A 23,607-nucleotide genomic window follows, 5' to 3' on the forward strand; every position below is an offset into this window, starting at 1 on the left:
ATAACAGAGGGATTAAAATTTAAGGAATGTCGAAAGTTTTACCTTCCATTAACTTCATAAATTACATGACATTTTTGTTTCAAATAACTGCTTTGCTCTCAAAGTTCTAAGAGTACATAATAAATGAAGGACTTGAGTTTTCAAAACCCTGTCCATTTTTACAACATTCATAAGGACAGCAAATTCAAATCATAGCTGGTAGAAGAAAGAAAATTTTTCTATAACAATGACAACTACCAAAATTGAGGCATGTTCCTTAATCTAATCTTTTTCTTATTCTGGTAAGGACACAGTTATCATTTTAAGAAAATTCTATGCAGATTTTGTTACTTCTTATGAGATAGCAGTTTATATCTGCAAGACCATCTCTTAGTCCCTTTACTGCTCTTAGCTCTTCATGAGATGATACTTTTCCCTCTATGGAGTTTTATATTTCAGTTTCAAATATCGGTTTTGTTAGGGATTTTGGGGGTACAACCTGTGATATAGATGATCAGTCAGAGAATTGACACACCACATAGCTCAATAAATGCAATAACTCATAAGAAAACTGCAAACACAGATTTCATTATAAATACATGAACAGATATATTTTCAATAGTTGTCTCTAATGTTCAGTGTTTCCTTACAATGAGTTAAATAATTATCTTTAGTATGAATCACCCGTTTAGAATCTGTTTATGAGCTATGTTGAAAAGTGCACAGCAAGTCAGAGAACTCAGTCTTGAAAGACATAACAAGAGGTGGTTCTCACCAAATCATGAGTTTGATGATACAAAGCAAGGTAGACATGGTCTTCTCAGATGACTCGAGGAAAAAAAAAAAAAAAAGTGTTTAAGAGCTGTTTGTTTTTCCCACTGGTATAATTGGTATTCTCTTCAGCATAATTAAACAATATCTTATGTTCATGAACTTTTATTTTCACTTTTAGAACATCTAATAACACAATAATATTGAAAAAAAGGGCACTTTATATATTCTATCATAAATTCTAAGCTTGTGAAGCATGAGTTTTCCTATATTGTGCTAAGTACCTAAACCAAACCACCACAGAAAAAAAAAAACATGTACTGTAGATATCCCTTTAAGGCTTTTTTTTTTTTTTTTTTTTTTTTTACCTACCTTGGAAAAAAACAGTTATTTGAATGAGTAATTACATGCTTAATCCCATGCTTAAGCCACTGTCCTTACAGCTTGCAACAAGACGGGCTAGTATAGAGTTAGAACACACAGTTTACAAACTGAACATGTAATGACTGGCTCTACAGCTTAGAAATTGGCCACTGAGGTCTGACAGCATGCTCCTTACAGCCCCAAAGAACAGGGGTTATTCCGTGAGAAACACTTCATTAGTTCAAAATAGACCATCAAAATCATATGTACAAAATCCTCCTAAATTAAAAGCTCCAAAACCTTCACTCACCATGGTCTGCAGCAGACTGAAAGACTTACGCTCCAGGACTAGGTAAAAAAAAAACAAGATTCTCTCCACTTTTATAGGTATATATTGCATTTATTTTAAATAAACTCTGAGACGTATGTATATAATTCATTTGAGCCTGCTGTCAGCAATAAAGCTTTCCAGTAAAAGCACTCCATATCTGTTTAGTTAAGATCTTCTATTACCACAAATGACTTTTTATTGCAAGACCTACAGCTTTACATGCTACTCTGCAGGCAAGGCAACCTGAAAGAAATATACAGTTTTGCTAAGCTCAAAATTTTACCCAAGATAATACTGAGATACTTGACAAGATGGCTGCCATACTATTAAACTAATAAATAGCCACTGACACCCAGCTTCTTGGCAAGAATTGCCTACAAGTGCAGAAGCAGGGCACTAGTCTGCTCAGTCATGTGTCCCTTCAGACACTGGTAATATCTGCTCTTATTTTGCCAGTATTTGTTCATGCCTTTTGGACATGATAACACCACTGCCATATGATACGCGCAGCCACAGGCACATGTAGATGTCCTGGATCTCCATTCAGTTATCGCCTGACTGCTCTCCAGGTCTGAATTTAAGCAAACAGAGGAGAAATCTTGCAACAGGACATCTCCATGGACAATGGAACATCTCTGGGATTCCAGCTGGAGAACGACAGACCTCTCTTGAGGAGGCAAAGCATTCAAGAGTATCCCTGTGGAGAACCTCGTGCTGGCAAGGGACAGACTAGATGACCTAACAGGACTTTTCCATCACTAGGCTGTGGCTCTCTGAACTTCATGCTTTTTGACAGTATTACAAGGTTCGACAGGCATTTCTCTTCAGAAGAGGGATTAAGGTCAGTAAGAATCAGCATCAACGAAAAAAGTGCACATGAGGCAATTATGATGGCAGTAGGAAAAACGACATCCACAGTCAGAAAAGTACTCAATGCTTGTGTCTTCTGCACATCTGCAAGGTAATCACAGCATTACTTGGGGGAACAAGGAGCAAGAAAGTCATGGAAAGTTTTGCATTGATTATTCTGTCATAGTGAAAAAAGAAGGGTGTGATATGATACAAAAGAAAAACACTACCGCTAGAACATCTTACACATAGCAGAAGCAAAAAAAAAATAAATTAAATTCCAAGTAAAAATTTGGTTTGGAAACCAAGTGGACAGAAGGTCAGTCATTGTGTTAACCAGTGTCAGGCAGTAAAAGCTCAATGCCTCTTGAGAACTGAAGTTGAACTTTAGAAAACAAGTTCCACCGTAGAATGGAAGTGACACATGAAAGGATACTCTGAAAAATGTGCAGTATCTAGACTTCGTACGCTTATGAATTCCTTCACGGGGACTGTCACCGGGATATGGTTCTTGCCTTGTAAAACCTGCATAATGTAGTGCGATAACACACCACGCAGCATCTCCAACAGCCATAAGACATAACAAACTTGAACAATCTATGCCAGAGGGACCAATGTGTGGCTCTTGAGCTACATATAGCTCTGAAGCAGCTCCGGTCAGCTCTGATATATCACAGGGTCAGCCATGTGGCTGTCCTGGAGAGTGGCTGCTCGGGAATCGGAGTGCTGGGACAGCTGGGACCGTGAGTCACCAAGGGCTTCTGAGATGCTTGGTCACCATCCAGCCCAGCTGTGCTCCCATCCTACTATTTTTAAAGCTCTTCCTCCTTTCAGCTCTCTAAGTGCACCAGGAAGGGACCTCTGCAGGGTCCATGGAGTATTGGACAAATCTGAATAACAAACTCAAATGTTTAAACCGTATCGTTACCATTTTTCATTATATGTATCAGTGTGGAAAGATTCACTAGGTAGCTATAATATTCCCATCACAATATGCTGTTATAAATTCTGTCTTCTCCATAGAACATCCCAGGGATTTTTACCCTCCTAAACATCAAACAAAAATCAATGTGAGGAAAGAAAATGTTTTGTTTTCTGAAACTAGAAAATTCAAAAGGAGAAAAGGAGATTTGCTGCAGAAATTACCCTTATCCCCTGGTTCTAGGTCTCTGGTTTTCTTTCATTTACAGTTTTAGACAGTTTTGTTTTATGCAGTCTAAGATTTACACTTCAGAGTAAGAGACGCACTGTAAATTGTCTTTCCAAAGACAGTGTGCAGGTTTTGTCATGACCCATGCTATACAACATGCTGATGCGTTCCAGCGTACAGTGTGAATTTAAGCCTTGAAGTGACACTAAGAATGATGTACCTGGAACATAATTTGACAATGAAAGAAGATTTACTAATATGACTAACAAAATGCTTTCGTGTCAGCAGATTTTGTGGTTTTCCCTAAACAAGCACAAATGAAAGAATTACAGGTTTAATGTGGAAACCCAACAGATGCCAAGAAACAGAAATGAAGCTGGCTAGGATGAGAGAAAAATTGATTCAGAGGGGTTTTAAAACAGTTTCTCTACATATTTTAATATTCTGGTATGCATGTGGGCTGGGCTTAGACCTCAAGGGAATAGTAATGAGATAAACCCTTCCCTGCTGGTAAAGAGCAACTGCAAGTCAGCAGCTTTGTGCTTCTAAATTGACTTGTCTTTCCCAGCCTTTCCAATTGTCTGCTGCTTGTCATGTTGCAAAAAGATGCTGTAAGCAAAGCCAGCGGGCACAATGAAAACGTGTACCTTAAAAAATGTAAGCTGTTTCAAGGATCTCCTTTAACCCAACAATTTAAAACAACAATTTAATACCTTCTGATTACTTTTATGATTGCATCACAGATATACGGGGAATAAATAAAAGTTTCATGCTAAATGCACTTGTGAAAGCACCCGTCAACCTATGGACTGAGGGTTAGAGAACCTTTGCTGTGTATATACCACATTCTTCCTGCCAAAACCTCTGAGCAAATGGCAGTACTCTGTGCCTTAATAAATCCTGAGCTGTGCCTCCAGATGGGATGTACCCAAGGAAATCTGTGAAAATCTACACTTGCCCCTCGTTACCCACCTGCATTCCCTTTTGCACATGCCTGACAATACCCCTCCACAAAAGCCAACTCCAAAGGAAAATGAGGTAAAATGGAGGATGTGTAAAAGCTTCTCTGCTTAATAACACACGTGCCAGATCTTCTCAAGAAAGACACCTCAATTGCCACATGACAGGTATGATTATTAAAAAATTTGATTTTTTATTAGTGGGAGCAACATCTGGATTTTCAAATCATAAAAATCTACTTCTAAGGATTCCCTTCTCATTCTTGGACATCAGAAAGAAAGATTAATCCCATTTAGAGTATCAATGGATTTAAAGAAAAGCTAGTAAAAGCAAAGACAGATAGCACTAATGAGGTCTGAACGCTACATGGCAATAAAAAGACAAAAGCAGCAAAGTAAGATTAGAAGTAGGCATTGATAAAATTGAACTAAAGGATTTCCATTCAGTTAATGCTTTCTTTTACTTCACTGTGCATTTATAGTATTACTTGCCGCTTCCTTTCTGTTGAGGCAAGTAAGCAGGTGGTAGAGCAACTGAAGGAAAATCAATGAGACGGCTCACTTTGGTTCTGGATGTTTGCAAAGTGCATTTGTAGGGCTGCAGGCTTGCTGGGTGCTAATGAATAAAAAATATTGCAATATATCATTCCTTAGCATATTGAACAAATGTGCACTGGAATCCTTTAAAACTCAGTGCTGGGGGAAGTTGTCAGGGCAGAAATTTGAAAAAGTATAAATGGAGATGAGATACTTGCATCTCAAGAAAACACAAACATTGCCAACAGTTCTGGGTAGTAAAACTTTGGCTTAAGGCCTAATCTAATCTCCTCTACATTCCTGCTTTCTCTAAGAGAAAATTCTGAAGGCATTCAAAATGGACAGGGAAAGCAGAGATGCAACTGGATGTGGACTGCTTCACGATGCATTTCTGGCTGACTGATGCTTTCAGTTTCTAAAGAAGATGGAGGTATACATTTGGAGCTATGGCCTTTTAAGTTAATTCTCCTGTGTTATTAAAGAACATACATGAAAGTACATATATTCTGCAAGAAGCTACATGACCAAAATGTGTGATTAGATTAAAAAAAAAAAAAAAAGTTTATATATCAGTCCCGTGTATGAGAAAATTAATTAACATATTTAACATGCAGAGAGATGGATTTCAGCCAGCATAAGACAGAAGGAAGGGGATTCAAGCACCGAACATGGTGTGAGACAGTGAGAATTGGCATTGAGAAAAGGCAGGTAGGAGGTTAATTAGCGCAAGATTTGGAGAATGGGAGAAAATACAGCGGTATGACACAAGAAAAGCAAGTGGTGCTTACTAAGAAAATTTCAGCAGGCTTCCCTATGGAAATATTCCTACTTTCTTATAGCAATACCTGACTATATACCAACAAATTCTGCTTGTTTCTTCTTTTCTGTGAGTAGATTGTTTCAAATGGTATGATTTTTCAGTCACACATAGAGATATTCCTCTGTGGTAAAAGCATTGTCTTAAAAACCTTTCTAATAGGATTCAGCGCTAAGCTATATTTGTGAGGTCTGCATAGTATATTTAATAGTGTCTTGTTTGACACAGGCAGATAGGTTTGTAAAGTTACAGGTGGTCTCAGATAAAATATAAAATCTCATCAATTCTTCTAGCCATTTTTCCTGCTTAAAACTTCATTTCTTCATTAAAACTGACTTAGCAATACATGCACGTTACATTTAGTTTGAGCCCACATCCAATTGCGAAAAGCTGGCTAACCTAATTTAGGCACTTAATTCCAGTTGTCAAAGCTGCACAGTGGTGGAATTGTCAAATGTTCTTAAGTTTTCATGTCATTAAAAGTGCAACAAGACTAGTCTGGAAATGTGGAATGATTTAAAAAAAAAAAAAAAAAAGAGGGAGAAAAGAAACAAGAACATGTAGTTCAGCACACAAACCAGTATGCACCATTACTGGAGTGCCACTGGCTATGTCTCATCTGCTTTGATGGGAAGTTGTGAAAGCAACAGCAGATGTGGTATGTCCGTGACCTACTTGACACAATCCCTCCAACTGTGACATTAGTGATTCCTGGCAGGACAGTAGGCTGGTGATGAACCTACAAAAGTGGTTACAGGATTTTCCTATACACCTTTTGCAGAAAAAAATACTCAAATATTCATAATGGTAGAAAAGCAAAGTCAAGAGGGCTTAATTACAATATAGGAATATTCACTTGATTTGTAAATTCATAATTTTGATTAATTGTATAAATTGAAAATCACAGAAAACAAACGTAGCTAAGCCAAATGTGAGTAAGTCACAGAAACCATCTCTATGTGGTCATTAAGTAATGAGTTACTGAAAATTCATCTAGTATATTTACGATGTAAATTAAAAAGGTGTTAAAAAGGATAAAATCGTTCATTATGTTTAAAATCTGTACCTTCATATCAGGAGGCTGGCTCAGGACAGATCACCTTAGGTTTCTTCACTTGAAATGACGGCAGCAATATTACTTCTGGTAGTGCTCTGCCAATATTCAGACAGCTTTTCCCCTTAACTACACTTCAGTGCCCAATTTTTGGAGAAAAGCAACACAACTCTGGAATCAGTGTATAGGGGCTTAATAAAACCTTATCTCTGATATTCTTTCAACGCTAATCTTTAGATCTTGAACTATCTATCTGAACTCTAATATTCTAAAAAATGGTATCAACATCACCTGATTTTGTAAAGCATCTTTGACCTAAGACAATAGGAGTATATAATTGTTAAATACTTTCTTTAAAGATTAACTTACCTTATATTCAAATACATTTTATTTAGTTTAATCAAACAGTAGAAAGCAGACTCAGATGGTTGTCCAGCCTTTGAGTGCCAGTATAATTTCTCTAAAATCTTTGTCAGGTCTTTAATTCCTGTAATTTACTGTAATTGAATAAAAACCTAGTTTACTGGGGTTCAGGTTCCTGGGCCCTGCCAAGCTTTGCAGCTGATTTACCTGCACACCACACACTTAAAATTTCACACATATTTAGCTGTTTCTGCTGACTTGTCCCAGCCGCATCATCTAGATGATGATTCCTCACTCAAAACAAGGTGAAGCCCTCGGCTTCTCGCAGCCCCTTGACATGCCATGAAAGGGCCCGGAGCCGTACAAGGGGTCTGCAGGAGGCTCAGGAAGGCTCTTCCCAGCAGCAGCACCGAGGCTGGCAGCTGCCAGGCTGTGCACCACTGCCCTGTCCCAGGGGAGCTGCCGGTGAGGGGGCAGGCACAGGATGGAGATGGGGCGCAGTCTGCAGAGCGCTGTCTCTGAGGACAGGACAAGGGCAGGTGACTCCAGCTTGGAGACCACATGCAGGTTGACGCCAGCTGTGCAGGAGAAGGTACAGTCTGCTTTGGGCAAACGGCTGCTGTCAGCACGCCTGACTCCCCGCTGCCTCTGCCCCTTCTCCTCACCCCGCTTCTGGCTTATTCATACCCGTCTGCCCAGGTTTGGACTCCAAAATTCCCTTCCCTCTTCTATAGGAGGCACAGTCCCTGCCGACTCCTTGCTTCTGGCCCCACTCCCAGGCCTTCTGCCCCTGATTAAAGGATAAAAAAAAAAAAAAAAAAAAAAAAAAGCACAAGAGATCACACGTTTACATAATCTATTTAATAACTCGTTTCAAATAACTCAAAGCTAACTCTCACTCCTGAAAAGATCTCAAAAGGATTCAGACAATTTAAAAGACTAAAATTTGTATTGAATTATTGAATAGAAAAGATGACAAAATGCACTGTTGTGGGTTTCCGCAAATATACCCAAAATACCACAAATGCTGCCAAGTTCAGTCAGTCAAAACTGTGAGTCATAAGTGACTTTAGAAGCCATACGGTTTGGGTGTTTCAGTTTCTTCCAGGCTTTTTCAAGTCTAATGATGTCCCCTCTTATTTCAGCTTTTGGTACAGACTATAGCCAAATGTAAAGCTGTTCACGCGGGTAAGAAGAAAGGGACCAACAAAATCCTTCCCTAAGAAGCAGAACTTCATCAAACGCACCACAAGCAGCAGAGGCTGGACTAGAACTATTGTAAATGGCAACACCAAGCCACTGTGCAGCCCAACTGTGCACCCTACTGGTGTTTTGATAAAATGACTCTGAAAATGCACTGTGTTAATAACCAAGAGGAAGATTTGGTGAGTTCTGAGGCTTTCATTGCATTCCACCCGCCACTTGGTTAAAAGCCTTTTTGATTTCTGTATTAATTTTAGCATTTTTATGTATGCTGTAAGACCAAGATTATTTTTCCTTCCACACAATTAGAGCCGAACTAATTCATCCGCAGGAAGGCTGGCCACGGTAAGTCACAACTCAGTTCTTTAAGAACATAATTTAAACACGTATCTTATTTTCAGACCTCCCATACTGTTACTCCATGTACTCTGCCCAACAGCTGCCACAAGAGACTTGAAAGCCGTCTTGCAGAAATACCGCAGCACTTCAGCTTCCACCATTCAGTTTGAAGAGTTCGGGTGGAAAGCCAGGGCATGCTGAAGACAGCAACTTGCACAAGTCAGCAACTGGCCAGAGGCAGAGCTGCCAACCCCTGCAGCAGAGCACTGGGGTCCTGGTGGGCAGGCTGCAAGCTGAACGGGAGCCAGGAGGATGCCCGTAGTACAGCCAAGGGTAGCCAGCCGGCCCAGGAACTGCTCCTGCCCTTCTGTTTGGCACTTCTCAGACCACGCCGGGTGTGCTGGGTCTGGTCATGGGCTGCTTAGCACAAGAAAAACTAGAGCAAGTCCAGTGGAGAGCAAGCAAGGTGACTAGAGGACTGGAGCTCAACACATTAGGGCAAGGTGAAAAAATTAGGTCTGAAAAAAGAAGGCTAGGTGGAGATCCTAGCACTGCCTTCGACTACCTAATGGGACTGCAGAGATGGAGCCTACTCTTCTTGGAGCTGCACAGTGACAGGACAGGAAGCAGCAAGAACAAATCACAATCCAGAAACTTCTAATCGGGTAGAAGGAAAAAATCTCTCCTGGAGGGTGGTCAAACACTGGAACAGGCTGCCTAGAAAAGCCCTGGAGCCTCCATTCTCGGAGACAAGCACAAATGAGCAGGAGAGGCTCTCAGCAGCCTCATCCAAGCTGCCCCTGTTTTGAGCAGAAGGTTGGACTACGGGATCTCTGCAGGTACCTTCCATCCCAAATCACTCTGTGCTTCTGATACTCCATGAAGATCATATGGCACGTCATCTACATTAAAGTGTGGCAACACTGCAGGAAGAGGGGAAACTTTTATAAACAGCCCTGAACCGGGGAAAGAAATCCTCCTTCCTCTGAAGATGTCTGTTACAGAAAGTAATTCTTGATAGATCCCAAACAAAGAGTTCTCTTGTTTCCTGAAGATAGTAGTTAGAAATGTTCTTTTCCTACTTTCTGTCAAATTTAAGCAGAATTTGGTTTGTAACCTTTACTAAAATCTCTGAAATCATTTCACTCAGAGGGAAAGGGATTATCTGTAATCACCCCCGAGCTATGTATGTACTCTATCTGGGTTCTGGCAGAAGAACCATCCTCCTGAGATCGCTTAGTTTTAAAGGCTTAGAACATATCCTTTATGAAAAAAAAAAAAAAAAAAGTAAAAAAAAAAAAAAAAGTTATGCAAATCAACTGCAGTGATTTATATAATTACACTCTTCTTTGTAGACCAAGGGCTAAAGGGGTCCTACAAACAACCACTATTCTTACACATGGTTTTCCCCATTGACGGGATTCTGAGCATTCACACTCACTTTTCACCAGATAGCCACAGAAGAGGCAGGATGGGTGTCCAGGTTTTAACACCATAGTAACAGCAGGCCCTGGCAAAAAGCAGGACAAACTTCAGGATAAATCCAGCCCAATTTGCTGAATATTAAATATTTCAGGATGGTTGCGTGAAAGTGAAGATGTAGAAAAGCAAACGCTTACATGCAGTGCCTTGTTTCAGATAAAGTTATGGGACTCAAGACTAACACTATGGTGATAAGCCACCTGTCTCTTCATAATTTTGATTGATGGATCTGCAGTATCATTTAACACATTTTAACATATTCAAGGTTTAGAGAACTGAATCTTCCCTCTGTCGGTAGAACATCTGATACAGCGGGACTCTGATACTAACAGGGTGGTCTGAGCACGATGGTAACACAACCAGTAAGGGCCACAGAAGATGAAGATGAAAACAATAAACAAGACAAGCTGTGTAAATGCTAACATGACAGCCACTGCAACCACTGATTGAGGAAAAATTCTTTTAAGGGGCAAAACATAATTGCAGATCATCTTTTTCCATGTCTTGAAGTAAGTATGATCTAGTGAATGACACCTACTGTCTGATCCCAAACCCGCACCGTGTGTTAGTTTCAGCAATGTATCAAAGATCCTTTTTGAAGGTATGGTCTGAAAAGAATACAAACCTCCACAACCAAAGTCCCAGGTTACCAGCAGAATCAGAAGTCTGTAAAAAAGACTTCTGCTGGCAGGGAGCTACTTATACTGCTTTGCTCTTACCTTGCACATTGCAATTTTGCTGCCTGTGCCAGTACATACATCTTCAGCAGAAGATGTATAACACTGCAGATTGTGCATTGCCACTTCTGTGAGCACTCCACACAGAGCAAGCGCCCTCTAAGTACTATCTTAAATGGAAAAGTTTGTAGTGCTAAAGAGAAACGAAGCTCCTGTCAGGGAATTTTAGGTGTTTGGGATTAAGTCCAACAAATCCTCCTGACTCATCTGTTATCTTTCTCGTTTTGCACTTGTTCTAAAAAAATTGTCTGTTTTGACCCCCCCAAATTTTATTTCTTCTTGTTCTCCTCTTAAAGCCCCAGGATTCCCTTACAAATGCAGCAGCAGTTCTGGATCCATGAAATGGATATTTCAGAGAAGATTAATAACTGAAATATGAGATTACAAAGTCCTGGCTGTAAAACTTTTGGATTAATGCATTGCATTCCTGGGCATGTGTCTGAACTCATTCTAGCTTGCCTGTGAACATACAGAAGAAGAATTGCTGTGAAGTGGAGAGATGAAGGCAGGCCATCTCTGCATGCTTGCATCTCGGCACTGCTATTGCTTTGCAAGTACTTGATTCAGTAAGAACCATCCAGGTATACAAAGCTGTTTCATTACACTGCCCCAAACCATGGCCAATAAGTGTAAAGACTGAATGCAGGTACTGGAAAAATCTTCAGTGAGGTGGTGCAATATGAAAATGCCCGATCTACCCAGATTACCTGCTAGACAGAGAAAGGCAAAGCCCTGTATTGCTCTGCTTATGGAAGCACTGGTAGATAACCAGGTACGTTTAACTAGATTAATATCATGAACCAAGTTTCACAGGGATCATACATTTAAGAATAAAAGAATACAGACTGCATGTCCAGCTATAAATTTGTGGAAAGCTTCCACGCATCTGTTGAGGGATCATTAATTTGGGAACTCACATCCCTACCTCGTTAGAGTAAATGAATTGTTATTCCACAAAGCACTGCTCTACTGTTTGCATATAAAAACCACACCTAAAGCAAATGCAGCTGAAGTGCTGCCTGGGCATTTCAGGCAGCTCCCCACTTTGGTACTCAGGAGTGCCAAAAATCTCATTCTACGCTCATCACAGTTAGGTCAAAGAGTAAGACACACTGGCTTCCTAAGAGGAGTGGAAATCAACCGTGTTTGCAGTTAGGTTATGCTGTAAACCTTACACTGGAGGATTTGACTTCTTCATTTTCCTTTACCTGCAGAACACCTCACCGGAAAGCACACCCCTCAGCCTTGCGCATTGTCTTTTTTTAACTTTCCTCCAGGGCGAGCTCAGAAACTGCTCTCTGGTTCCTGAGTGTCTGAGCAGCTCCTAGAGATTATCTTGTTGATTCTTGCTTTTCTTTGTCATCAACAACCTTTCAGTACGTGTCCCCTGGGCTGTCCTCGAGAGCCAGCTGGAGGAAGTCAGTAGATACCCAAGTTAAATGTCAAATCTTCATAAAAATACAAACATTTCTGATCTGCTTCTTACTCCTGCAGTGGCATTCACCACGGTGAGAATAGGAGACTTATTTCTCAAACTCTTGCTCTGAGGGGTGCTAGATAAGTATAATGATCTTGCAGCCAAGGTTGCTAAATTTATTACAGAAGCCTGTGATCCCAATAGTATATTGCTAATAACAGTGCCAAATATCCAAAGGCAGCTGCTCTTTAGAGGTTATCCGGCCCTGGACGCTTCCTCACGGAATACTGCAGAGCAATCAGCAAAGGCGTATTACACCAGTGGGAGAAGCAAGCTGCTCTTCTTAGATATAGATGGGCAACAAACATCCAATATTTCTTTGAAAAATCAAGTACAGCTGTGCCAGAGGACAAAGAGGACGTTTGTGCCAAAGCAACCAGAATGTCTGCAAACTTACAGTGTCTGTTGCTGCAGGTACGATGAGACAGCCTACGCTGACTGCCCTACAACACGAGTGCTTTTTAGCTCTTTTGTCACTCTAAGCACAGGGTATAAACAATTTGTTTTGTATTCAGAGGTTCAGACTTCAAAATAAAAATAAATTTCAAATAAAGATTTCTTTGGACTAAAAAAGCCCAGAAGTTTGCTAAGACCTTTTTGCAAACTCATGCAGTCTGAATTCCAAGGTGCTTACAATCAATCTTTTTTATTTTATTCTGCATTTAGGTCAAAGACTCAGGTGTTGAGTGGAATGTACTTCATTTTCAACTTCCAATGCACAGAATTATATTTCCATGATTTTAACTGCATTTTCTCTCTTTTCACAGTTTTCCAGTGACTGCAGCAAAACCTTACGCTACAGCACATATATCAAAATCTTTTCTGACTGCTGAGAGCATCCTGCCAGTTCTTCTACATTACTACTGGTACAGCCTCTTAAAATAAACCATCTGCTAAAGGCAAATTCCTTTGTTCCCTGCCTAAGCACACTTGTCAGCCATTTGGATGACAAAGAATCGGAGAGGGCTGGACAGGGAAATGTTTGGAATGATGAGGAATGTTTAAAAAAGCAATACCTTACTGAGTGATAAATGACACATTCCTGAGCACCAACCACAGCTTCTAGAGAGCAGAGAAAAAAGTTGGGAAGAGCAGACCTAGGCAGGGTGACGATGACATTTTTCAACTGCTGTTGAAGGACTGCGCAGTTAGGGTCAAGCACCTCTTGGAGGTGCTTGCTACTGGCAGAGACGGCATGATTTGACAGGCAGAGTTTAGGCAACAAAAGTCTAAAATTTATGTAAAGAGCACGCTGACAGAAGGTGAGCCTAACCAGTGAAATGTTGTATATTAAATGCAATGTGAAGGCATCTGCACCATATACATATTATGTATTTTTATAGGATTTATACGGGTTGAAGTATGCTGGTAGCTGGATAGTAGCGGATAACCTTGAGCTGAGTTCGAAACGAGGTATTCTGCTGCTGATCAGGAACTCAGACCATCTTCTCATCTCTATATGCAACTAAATAGACCTTCTTCAAAGTGCAAAGAAAGAAATACAATGCAGAGCTGTGAAATACACACTGTGAGAGTGTTCTGGCAGCAACAGACCAGAGAGTTTAAGTGATGGTTTTCTAAAACTTTGATTAATATTTTTTATATTCTAACTTAAGAAAGAACAAATGTCAAAGACCTTTTAATGAGGCCAAATGCTGCACTTCAAAATCTTGAAAACCCCAAACTGTATTTTGAGGTTGACTGTACTTGCACTATAGGATCTTTATTATTTCTAAGAAATTACTGCATCTTTGCAGACTGGCCAATACTACCCACATTTAGACCTGTATTTCATGACAGAAAATTCCCAGCAGCTTTTACAAATAAAACCAACACATACCTGTTTGTTTTTAAATAATAAAAATGAAATCATAAAGACCCCTAGAAATATAATAAAAATGAAATCATAAAGACCCCTACAAATAATCACTCACGAATTCTAATTTCCAAGTGGAAACAACTCCAGTAAGGTCAAATAAGTTGGCAAAAGCCCCCTCCTCCCCACCCAAGGGAAAAAAAATAAATAAAAGAATAAAAGTAAAAATATTAAAACCGACATGCTACTAGACTTTTCAGCATATACCTTGTAGTGAAATATTTGAAAAGCCATTCATACTGACACTCCTGATTTCCACTATCTTTAAGCACAAGGCTCAGAGCTTGCAACAGAAATTGCTCCTGTCTTTGTTTCCTCATATATACGAGCCAGTCTGCCTCTCTTTGAACACAATGGTGAAGAAAGGTCAAACAAATAAATCTATCAATAACAGGAAAATAGATTGAGCAATGTAATTTTAACTTCTACTGTAGAAATAAATCAGTGAAGAACTGCTGGCATGAAAGATAAATGCACTTAGACTCAAAACCAATATAAATTCACTTACATAAAATTATTTCAGACAGAAGCAATTATTTACTGCATAAATATAAAACAGCTAACAAAATGCTAAGGTATCTAGTCAACATCACTATGAAAATCAAGAAACTGATTTTCAGACAAAAAAAAAAAAAAATCAGACTAGCAGCCACCTAGAGAAGTTTTGCATATTTATGTGAAAGTTATTCTTTTCCATGAGTCAGCCTATCAAATTGCTTTAATTCCAAGTTGATCTTCATTTGGATGCATGCAGAATCCAGAGCAGAAATGAATACGCAAAGGAAGCTCTCAGACGCACCCCAAAACCAGAGAAAATGGCCATTCTCCATCACCTTTGTGCTACCTGAGCCCCCTGTGCTAGCCGAAGGACAGGCACTTGGACCTTCACCCTGCCTGGGGCCTCGGTTTGCTGGAAGGCAACCGCCTGTGCACTGCTAGATTGGGACTGAAGGGAACCAGAACGCCAGCATCCCATACAGCCACATGTCAGGGAGTTGTTATTACATAATTTAAAGACAAACTACAGGATGGCCTAGGTATCTTTTGATATTTTCTTAAGGAGGGGGAGACCTGACAAGTCAACACTCACAATATACACGAACTATGATGACACTGAGGTAATAAACAAGGTATTAATTTAACACATGCTAAATAACATTTCTATATAGCTCCGTCTGTCCCATTTCACGGTGCCATCCTCAGAAGAAATAAAAATAACCTAAAAATGTACTCAATCAAAATACATTTCTAATTAAACTTAAACATAAATCCAGTTGCTGGTATAATGACTGTTACGGACTTACTGTCCTTGGTAGATTTAAACTGGTGTGCTGAATTTACTCAGAAGCATGAAACAACCAGAATCAACTCAGAAACACAAATCAAGGTCAATCACAATTTAAAAGTTAGCCAATTAAATTACTTGTTATGGGTAACATTATTGGATAAATCATAAGGCTGCATAAGTACCACTTAGTGTGATGTTTAGACCTAAAAATTTGCCTTGACATTTGGAATAGTACCTGTATCAAACTTTGGATTTGTGTTTAAATGAAATGCAAAATGAGAGAAGTAAACAATGCTGAAAATGCATCCTTCTTTTCCCAGAGGAGTTGTAATCTTGGATCTACAGCCTGCAGTATTTTCTCTTTTGGTCCGTATTGTATTTCAAAGGTTGCTTCAATCAAGATCAGTTTAAAAAGAATTTATCTCTATTTAAACTAATAACTAGATATGCTAAAAATAACATGTATATTTCTGCAATTTTTCTGTGTAACCTACCAATGAAACATGAAGGAAAAACTTAAAGTACTTTCATTTCATTAATCGTAAAATGTGTTAGGTGGTTAAATAAAAAAATAATTTTCTTTTAATCAATTAAACTAACTTGGGTAAAGCAAACTGACTAAAACTGGCTCTACTGTGTAATGTCAATGCTGTGTTCATATATCTGTCACTAGACAAGATTATTATTCTAATAAATGAGTCACTTTTGCGTGAGATTTGTTTTTTACAACAGCAACACTGTGAAGCAAGTCTCAGCTACTACCGAGGATTTAATCCTCACAAACAGCTGCCTAACAACCACACTTCTCTGAACAGGAACAAATTAAGGGCATCTACAAGACTCCAGCTGTGCTAATGAATTTTTCCTTCCACATCTACAAACAAGGCTAAAATACCTGCAGGACTTTTTAAAGAATGTCAGTGTTCTTATGTCTCCATCCTAAGAAATAACTCAGATTCATATCATCTGTATTATTATTAATTTATCATTGTACCAGTTTTACAGATACATATTCAGATTAAAATACCCAGCAGGAAAAATCAAGACAAATAAAAGCATAAAAACAGAACGTTTTTATTTCACAACAAACTACAGAATAATATCTAACATCTGAAAAGCCATTTATAAGATGACTCGAAAGGAAGAGGAGTTTGGGTTAGATTAAATAAAACAGAAATTGCAATAAATCCATGATTTCAGTACATATTAGATTGCTTTCCTCAGCAATACACTCTAGGAACTAGCAGAGCAGCATAGCACAGTATCCTGTTTTAATCACTGGATGTTTTCGCTGGGGGAATGGGGCTGGCTAATCACTGCAACAAATTCTCAATTTCTTGGTGAGGACATTTCAAACAGCAACATGATTCTTCAGCCTGCTGCATACCTTCAAAATCTACTAAAGGGACCCGAGAAGTGAAATTAGGATGTCATCGCAAGCATCCAAGCAAGTTAATGTCTAAAGCCTCTAACCAGCCTTAAAACGTCATTGCAAATCACAAAGAAGGTGAAACTCCTCGCAATAACAGCAGCAGCAAAGCCCCGTACAGGCAGCCCACTGCAGCTGCACGTGCCTGTCCTGGCACCCGGGGCGTGCTGCGCACACGGACCCCACGGAGAGCACGTGGGGTCAGCCGCTGCACCCTGCGAACAGCAGGCACGCACACAGGGAAACACTTCTCTGCAAGAAAGCACACGAGACATCACACCCCTTCAGGGGCATAATGCTTACTAAAACTTACAGTCAACTAAAAACTAGTAGCAGAGGTGATCATAAGCATGCCCTACCTAAAAAAGGCAATTACGTGTTTGCTAATTCTCACTTTCTGATGATTTCCCCCTTTATTGCCACTTCAATTTAGTCATGCATTCTCCAGTGCTGTATTCAGCTGCCCTGAGTGCTTAGTGGCTCTCTCTTCTCTTTTGAGTAGTCTCCTACCCTACCCTCCTGAGTTACCTCTGTATTTTGCATGCTGACATCCCCTGACCTCTGAAGTGCCGGTATAAATGAGCTGAGCCAATTTCACTTTATTGTCAGTACATGATGAGAAGAGAAAAAGCAACACATCTAAAAAAGGTTAAGACCAGAAAAAGAATGGGAAAATGAAAGCAAGACTCAGCCCTTCTCCAGCACTTTGCAGAATTCTTCCTTGGACTTCCACCCCTGCTGCAGGTGGACACTGGGAATTATCTGCCTGACTCTGGCTGTAGCTTGACTGAAAACCTGCTGTGTGCATATTTATTGAGAGCAGGCTAGCATCAGCTGCCTCCAGAAAATATGCAGAGCTGGGCTTGTTCATATTGTAAATAACTGCAGTGCTCTGATTTCCAAGAAGAGTTCCTTCTTCCACAAGGGCTGATTTTAGCAGGAAAATGTAATGTCTGTATTTGTTTAAACAAACAGCGTGCTTAAGAGGAGGATTTTGGTCATTCCTCCAGTCTGATCAAGAAGTTACCCTACTAAAAATGAGAAAGAAGATATGCCAGGCGCTCTCTCTCTTCTAAGGTTCAGGAAATGAGCTCCTTATAAATGTTTCAGCAAAGTCTCCCTCGCTGGCATCCCCACAAAACGTCAGCACCGTCTCACAGGGAAAGGAGGGAACAGTTTCCCTGTGTCTGCATGTTGTAGGGGTGGCCATGGTTTGTAACACTGTGAGCCACATACAACACCTGTCGTAAGGCCAGCGACCATTCACCTTCGTGCATTCACGCAGCCAGAGGTGAGCCACACCGCACGTGCTGTTGTTAACTGACCGGGAAGCCTGTGGGAGGAAATGGCATTGTGTGTGCACGCACAATGCCAAGTACGACAAAATCCCTGCCGACCAATTGGACTCTGAAGTGCTACTGCTACAGCAGGTAGCTTGTGCAAAGCCAGGTTGTTTCAGTGTAATGAACATTTAAAAACGGATGTAATGAACATCTGTGTGACAAGCTCATTCTACAAGGTAAGATGCATTTCACACCTCTCTCTGAGAGCTGATAATCCTATTCTTTCTCTAGTTCAAAGCCTTCTGCAGTGTGGAATAGGAGTTATGCAACATTTCTGGGTTGCAGATAACTCTTCACCAATACTCAACAAAAATCACTCATTTTTGATATGTGAAACTAACACTGAATATTTCAGAGACTAACATCTGGGGAAGCGTAACATGGTGATACTTCTTGAAGAACTGAAGGACAATTAAACAGGTTTTATTTAGATTGTGGAAACCTGGCACGAACCTCAGACCAAGTGGTAGCAGTAATACATGGAGAGAATAAAGAAAAGGGTGAAGAAATCCAAGACAGATACACATTTTAAAGGAGCAGCTGCCCCATCACTCTGTGGCTTATCATTACCTCACTGCTTTATCTTCCTGCTTGCTGTCTTAGCAAAATGGTAGTGAGAGGCACAGCTGTTACGAACCCCAGGATCACCCCCTTCAGACAGCAGACATATCACGAGAAATAAAACCCAGATCTTTGTCAGCAATCCTGCAGACTCCCACCACTTGTCAGCAGGAAGAATTTATATCTCCTAACAGGACGTTAAGGATAGCACACCAGAGGCAGCTGTTGGATGATAACACAGGTATGCCAAGCACCATCCAGCAGCCGTGTGCTGTGGCAGTCTCCCACAAATACCCGTGGCCCACAATAAGCCGTTGTAGTGGCAGGTTGTCCTATAAAGAGGTTTTATAGGCAAAGACCCCTCCAGCATCCTGGTGTGTCATCCGTATTATAAAGCACAGGTATAACAAAGCCATTATTGCCACTAATTTCAGACACCGTGTGGGAAACTAGGGACGTGGCAGCACCACCTCGTCTCAGACAACCCGTGAAGCCCCCGGTATTCCCTCCCAGGCACTCTTTGGCCTCTGCCGAGATCTTACACATACAATAGGCTCTTTTCTGGTTATCTTTTCCCTTGTAAAGAAAAACTGGTTTTAATGAACCTCCCAGCTTAATGCTGCTCTCACAACCTGTCCACTGCCACAGCTGAAGTCACAGGAAAGTAGGAAATACAGGGTTTTGGGGTCCTGCATTTTCATATGTACATATGATATGCATGGAAATCCAGATCTTTCCCACTGGGGACACATCTCTTCATGCCTGGAGAAAATGAAGCATGAAACTTTTTTGTTTTTGTTTTTAGGCCTTCCTGATGTCAGGATTTGTCCTCAGTGAGAATTTGCTTATAGATAAGGAACAAAAGGTTTATCAACAAGATCACTTTGGGATACATATAGACATGGAAATTCTCTAACAGTCAGACTTATTAATAGGTCCTAATCTCAGTGTACAATGAAGAAAAACAACAGTTCACTGGATCCTCCAATTACTTGGAGTTTGTCAGCATATAAATCACATACATCTTTAAAATATGAAACCTCTCTTTTTTGTTGTGGATAAAAACAATACACTACAACAAAGAAGAGTTCTAAAGAGAATGCTTTAAAAAGCTCTTTCCCTTTTTGTAAAATAATGTATTGCTTCTGCTAAATCTTTTCTTTTCAGTTTTATTCTATATGCCATTGCCTGAGCCTTCTTACTAGAAAAAGATACAGACCATAAAAAGCATTCAGTTCTGGGAGCACTTTGGAAAGATTTAGGCACACTAATTCCCTCGATTACTTCTTTAGATCTATTTTAATCACAATTTTAAAACAATAAAAGTACCATTATACAATATTACAAAATATTTCAGCGTAATTCTGAATTAATTATGTAGCAGCAAGAAAGTCCATATTTATAAGTCTGATTTCCACATTTAGCTATTTAAACTCATATCGTCCTTTAACATGAAACCTCAGAATAAACAACGGTCTTCCTTTTGTGAGCCTAATTATCAATACCTTGCTATTAATAGATGAATGTCATAGATATAGATGTACTTACTCTAAATATTTGTATGCCTCAGATACAGACATGATCCATTATTATGTGTCTCAAATCTCTTCTGCAAAGGTTCTATGGCATGCAAGATGTTCTTTTTACCGTTGGCTATGATCTCTTTTTCTTTGAAGGCCCCAAGAGTAGAGATTTAGATAAAACTCCTTAATAGGAGACCACACAGATGAAGACCCATATAGCACAAGCTAAAATTATTGTTTCAGCAATCTCATTCCCAAAGATAATTTTTACCCTTCAGTAAGGTAATGATTACACCAACATCACTTCTGTGACAACAGGACTCACCAAAGCACTCTAAATCAAGCAGTGCTAGCTGCTGACAGCACACACAGCCTCACGGACACGTTTCCCCTGCAAAGAGACCTGGCTTTTCAGCACCTGCATGCTACAAGTATCTGGACACTACACAACCCTTTCAATCACAAATCCTTGCTACTGATTTCATTATTTCCTTAAACAACAAACAGCAAGGTCTTTGTCCCAGAGATAGCTCTACAAGACTTTGTAATTAGAAGCAAAACAGTTCTGAGAAAGTATACTGTTTTTCAAACTATTAGCATCATTTTTAACAACAAAAAAAGCTGCACATACTCAGTTCTTTCTGTTGGTCTAGATAAAGCTAATTCCCCAAATTACATATGAACATTTTAATTATATTATTTTTATTACCGTGCCACACAGCACAATGTCTCTCCACATTACTATTGATTTGTACGTCACAGAGATAGCACATATCTCCTATCTGCCTCTTTCATTCTCATTTCTAATAATGGGTTTATAATTTAATATATTCTTTACCATTATTTTACTGTTTCTTAACTACAGTACATTAGTTTGTCAGAGTATAATTTGTTTCGACCAAATTTTCCTGAGTCTTTTGAGAGGTGTAACTTATTTTTGGTTTTGCAGCAAAGAATTTCTGAAAACATACCATGACTTTTTAGGACTAACTCTAATCTATCGTAAACAGTATAAATAGCAAGAAAGCTACCCCTATGTCCCATCTCCATCCATATTAACATTTTCTTTTCTTTCGTCATTAGGATGTAAACACCTCCTTAATTAAAAGTTACGTTTGCCCCTATTGAGCATTTTTTTCTCTGAATTCTGTTAAATCTCTAAAGCATAATCTATACAAAATCTTTGAAACCATGATCACTATAAATTTTCTTAAAATATAAAACAAATACATTTGAACCATGACCAAAGAGAAGCAAGTAAGTATACACCAATACTGCTTAAGTATCATTTGTGATATTAGCTTTTAAGTGATATAAACACACATAAGGTATATACATTTATTTCTTTTTCTAGTACTCTACTATAGTCACACGATCCAAATAATTCTGAGGATTTCCTTAAAAAATAATCTATTTCATTGTGCATGCAACTTCAACATTCTAAGTTTAAAAATAGATTATGAAAACGTATCTCATTTTTCATCTCATTTTATTCCTTTTCCAGTTAGTTCACGCATCTTATGCAAGAGGCAATATTAAAATCCAAAATCAAAATATTTAACTAACATTCAGTCAAGAACAAAAATGTAGGTATGCATCACTCATTATATAACCAACACCACTTTTCTTACAATTGCCAGTGTAGGACTGTAACTATAACATCATTATAACATCACAATACATTTTCTGATTCTAACAAACAGATAAACCTAATTCAAGAGGGATACCTGCTTTATTAGGAAGATTCCCAGATAGAATAAATATAAAATACAAGGTACTTACAGTGAATTCACAGAAATCAATGCTATCAAGACTTTTGCTTCTGTGTATTCTCCCTTTTATTCTTCTTAAAGAAGGCTTTCCCTGACTTACACTACAGGTAGCACCATTGGGATTTTCGGAAGATGGAGTTACCCTGCCAAACAAAAAGAGCCACATATCAGACAAAAATTATAATTTTATTTCTATTTTAATATGCATTTGCAATTAATACTTTTGCTTAAAGTAAAAAATGTACAAGAGAATAAACATATGGTCATGTTACACAAACAAGGGTCTCAGTCCAAACTTTAGTTTTCAATCAGCATGTAGAAACCTAGCTCCCATTACACTGCTTGCAGGTTTAGGCATCTGTACATTTTCTGTAAAAATGTAAGAAGTATCAAAAAAAACAGACTACAGAGAAATACATTTTGAAAAAAACAAAACGAATATTTTTCCCTATTAGTTCGGTGGAAAACTGAGTTCTGTGATACATGTTGATAGTCTGTCAGTTAAATCAGCAGGAGCCTGGCAGAATTTGACTTTTGAGCTTTTCCAGTTTGAGTGCTAATGGTACTTCAGCTGCGCTAGTAATGAATAATGATGAACGATAACAAAATGAAAAAGATCTATTAAAGCCATAGAGGTAATATATTAAGGAAATGCAGCTTATAAGGTATTTCGTCACATTAGTAGTCTAAATATAGTTCTAAGGGAGTCCATAACTGAAATATTTTGAGTAAGTAATCCATATTTCAAGGAGCTTGTTGGAAGTTGTCAGTGAGTAAAAGTAAGTGGGGTTAACAATTAACTAAATGTACTAAGTTTTGAAAGGTTGGTATTTTAAACACAAAACAGTCTCTGGTCGGTCTGACACCACACTAGGAATGCTTTATTTCAGCAAATATGCACACCTGAAAAAGGCAAAGTCTTACTGAGCAGATTGTCTTTTTGGGATAATTTCTCAACTGCAGACATAAGAGGCCACAAAAATTAATGTGTGCTTGTGTGCGTACACACACATTTATCTATACATGTATATTTTACATTTCCCAGGAATTAGGACTGCAGATCAGTGGGTTTATCTGACCCAAAAAAACATTTAAGTATATTTTTTTGTTTTTGTTTTTACTTGGAATTAATGGCTTTGGTATGCACATAAGTGTGTTTCCAAATGATGAAGAGAGGTGGAAATGTCTTTCCATATGCACATCACCAGAAAAGGCCTTTGCATAGAGCAGGCTGCAATAACACAAAAGAAAAAATCCAAAGTACAAAATACAAAAACTACAGGCTGAATACACTTGGATGGTCATGGGGACTCTGAGGTCTATGTGAGGTCTGCTTCATCTTGAGCTTTTAAAATTTCTTATTCAATTTATAAAGACCTTCATTTTCATTAAATTACTGTGATA

The 23,607-nt window shown here is 39.0% G+C and overlaps 1 protein-coding gene across 5 annotated transcripts in view; it reads right to left on the reverse strand.

Annotated features, from left to right (window-relative positions):
• Positions 1-23,607, reverse strand: part of TJP1 (tight junction protein 1) — a 159,631-nt gene that overhangs the window by 127,899 nt on the left and 8,125 nt on the right. For all 5 annotated transcript variants that reach the window (XM_084531665.1, XM_084531663.1, XM_084531662.1 and 2 more), the window contains exon 2: positions 22,214-22,346. In XM_084531665.1, coding sequence (XP_084387791.1) covers positions 22,214-22,346 — 133 coding nt within the window. The remainder of the gene's footprint in view (positions 1-22,213; positions 22,347-23,607) is intronic.

Source organism: Aythya ferina, assembly GCF_964211825.1.
Source record: "Aythya ferina genome assembly, chromosome: 11".
NCBI lineage: Eukaryota > Metazoa > Chordata > Aves > Anseriformes > Anatidae > Aythya > Aythya ferina.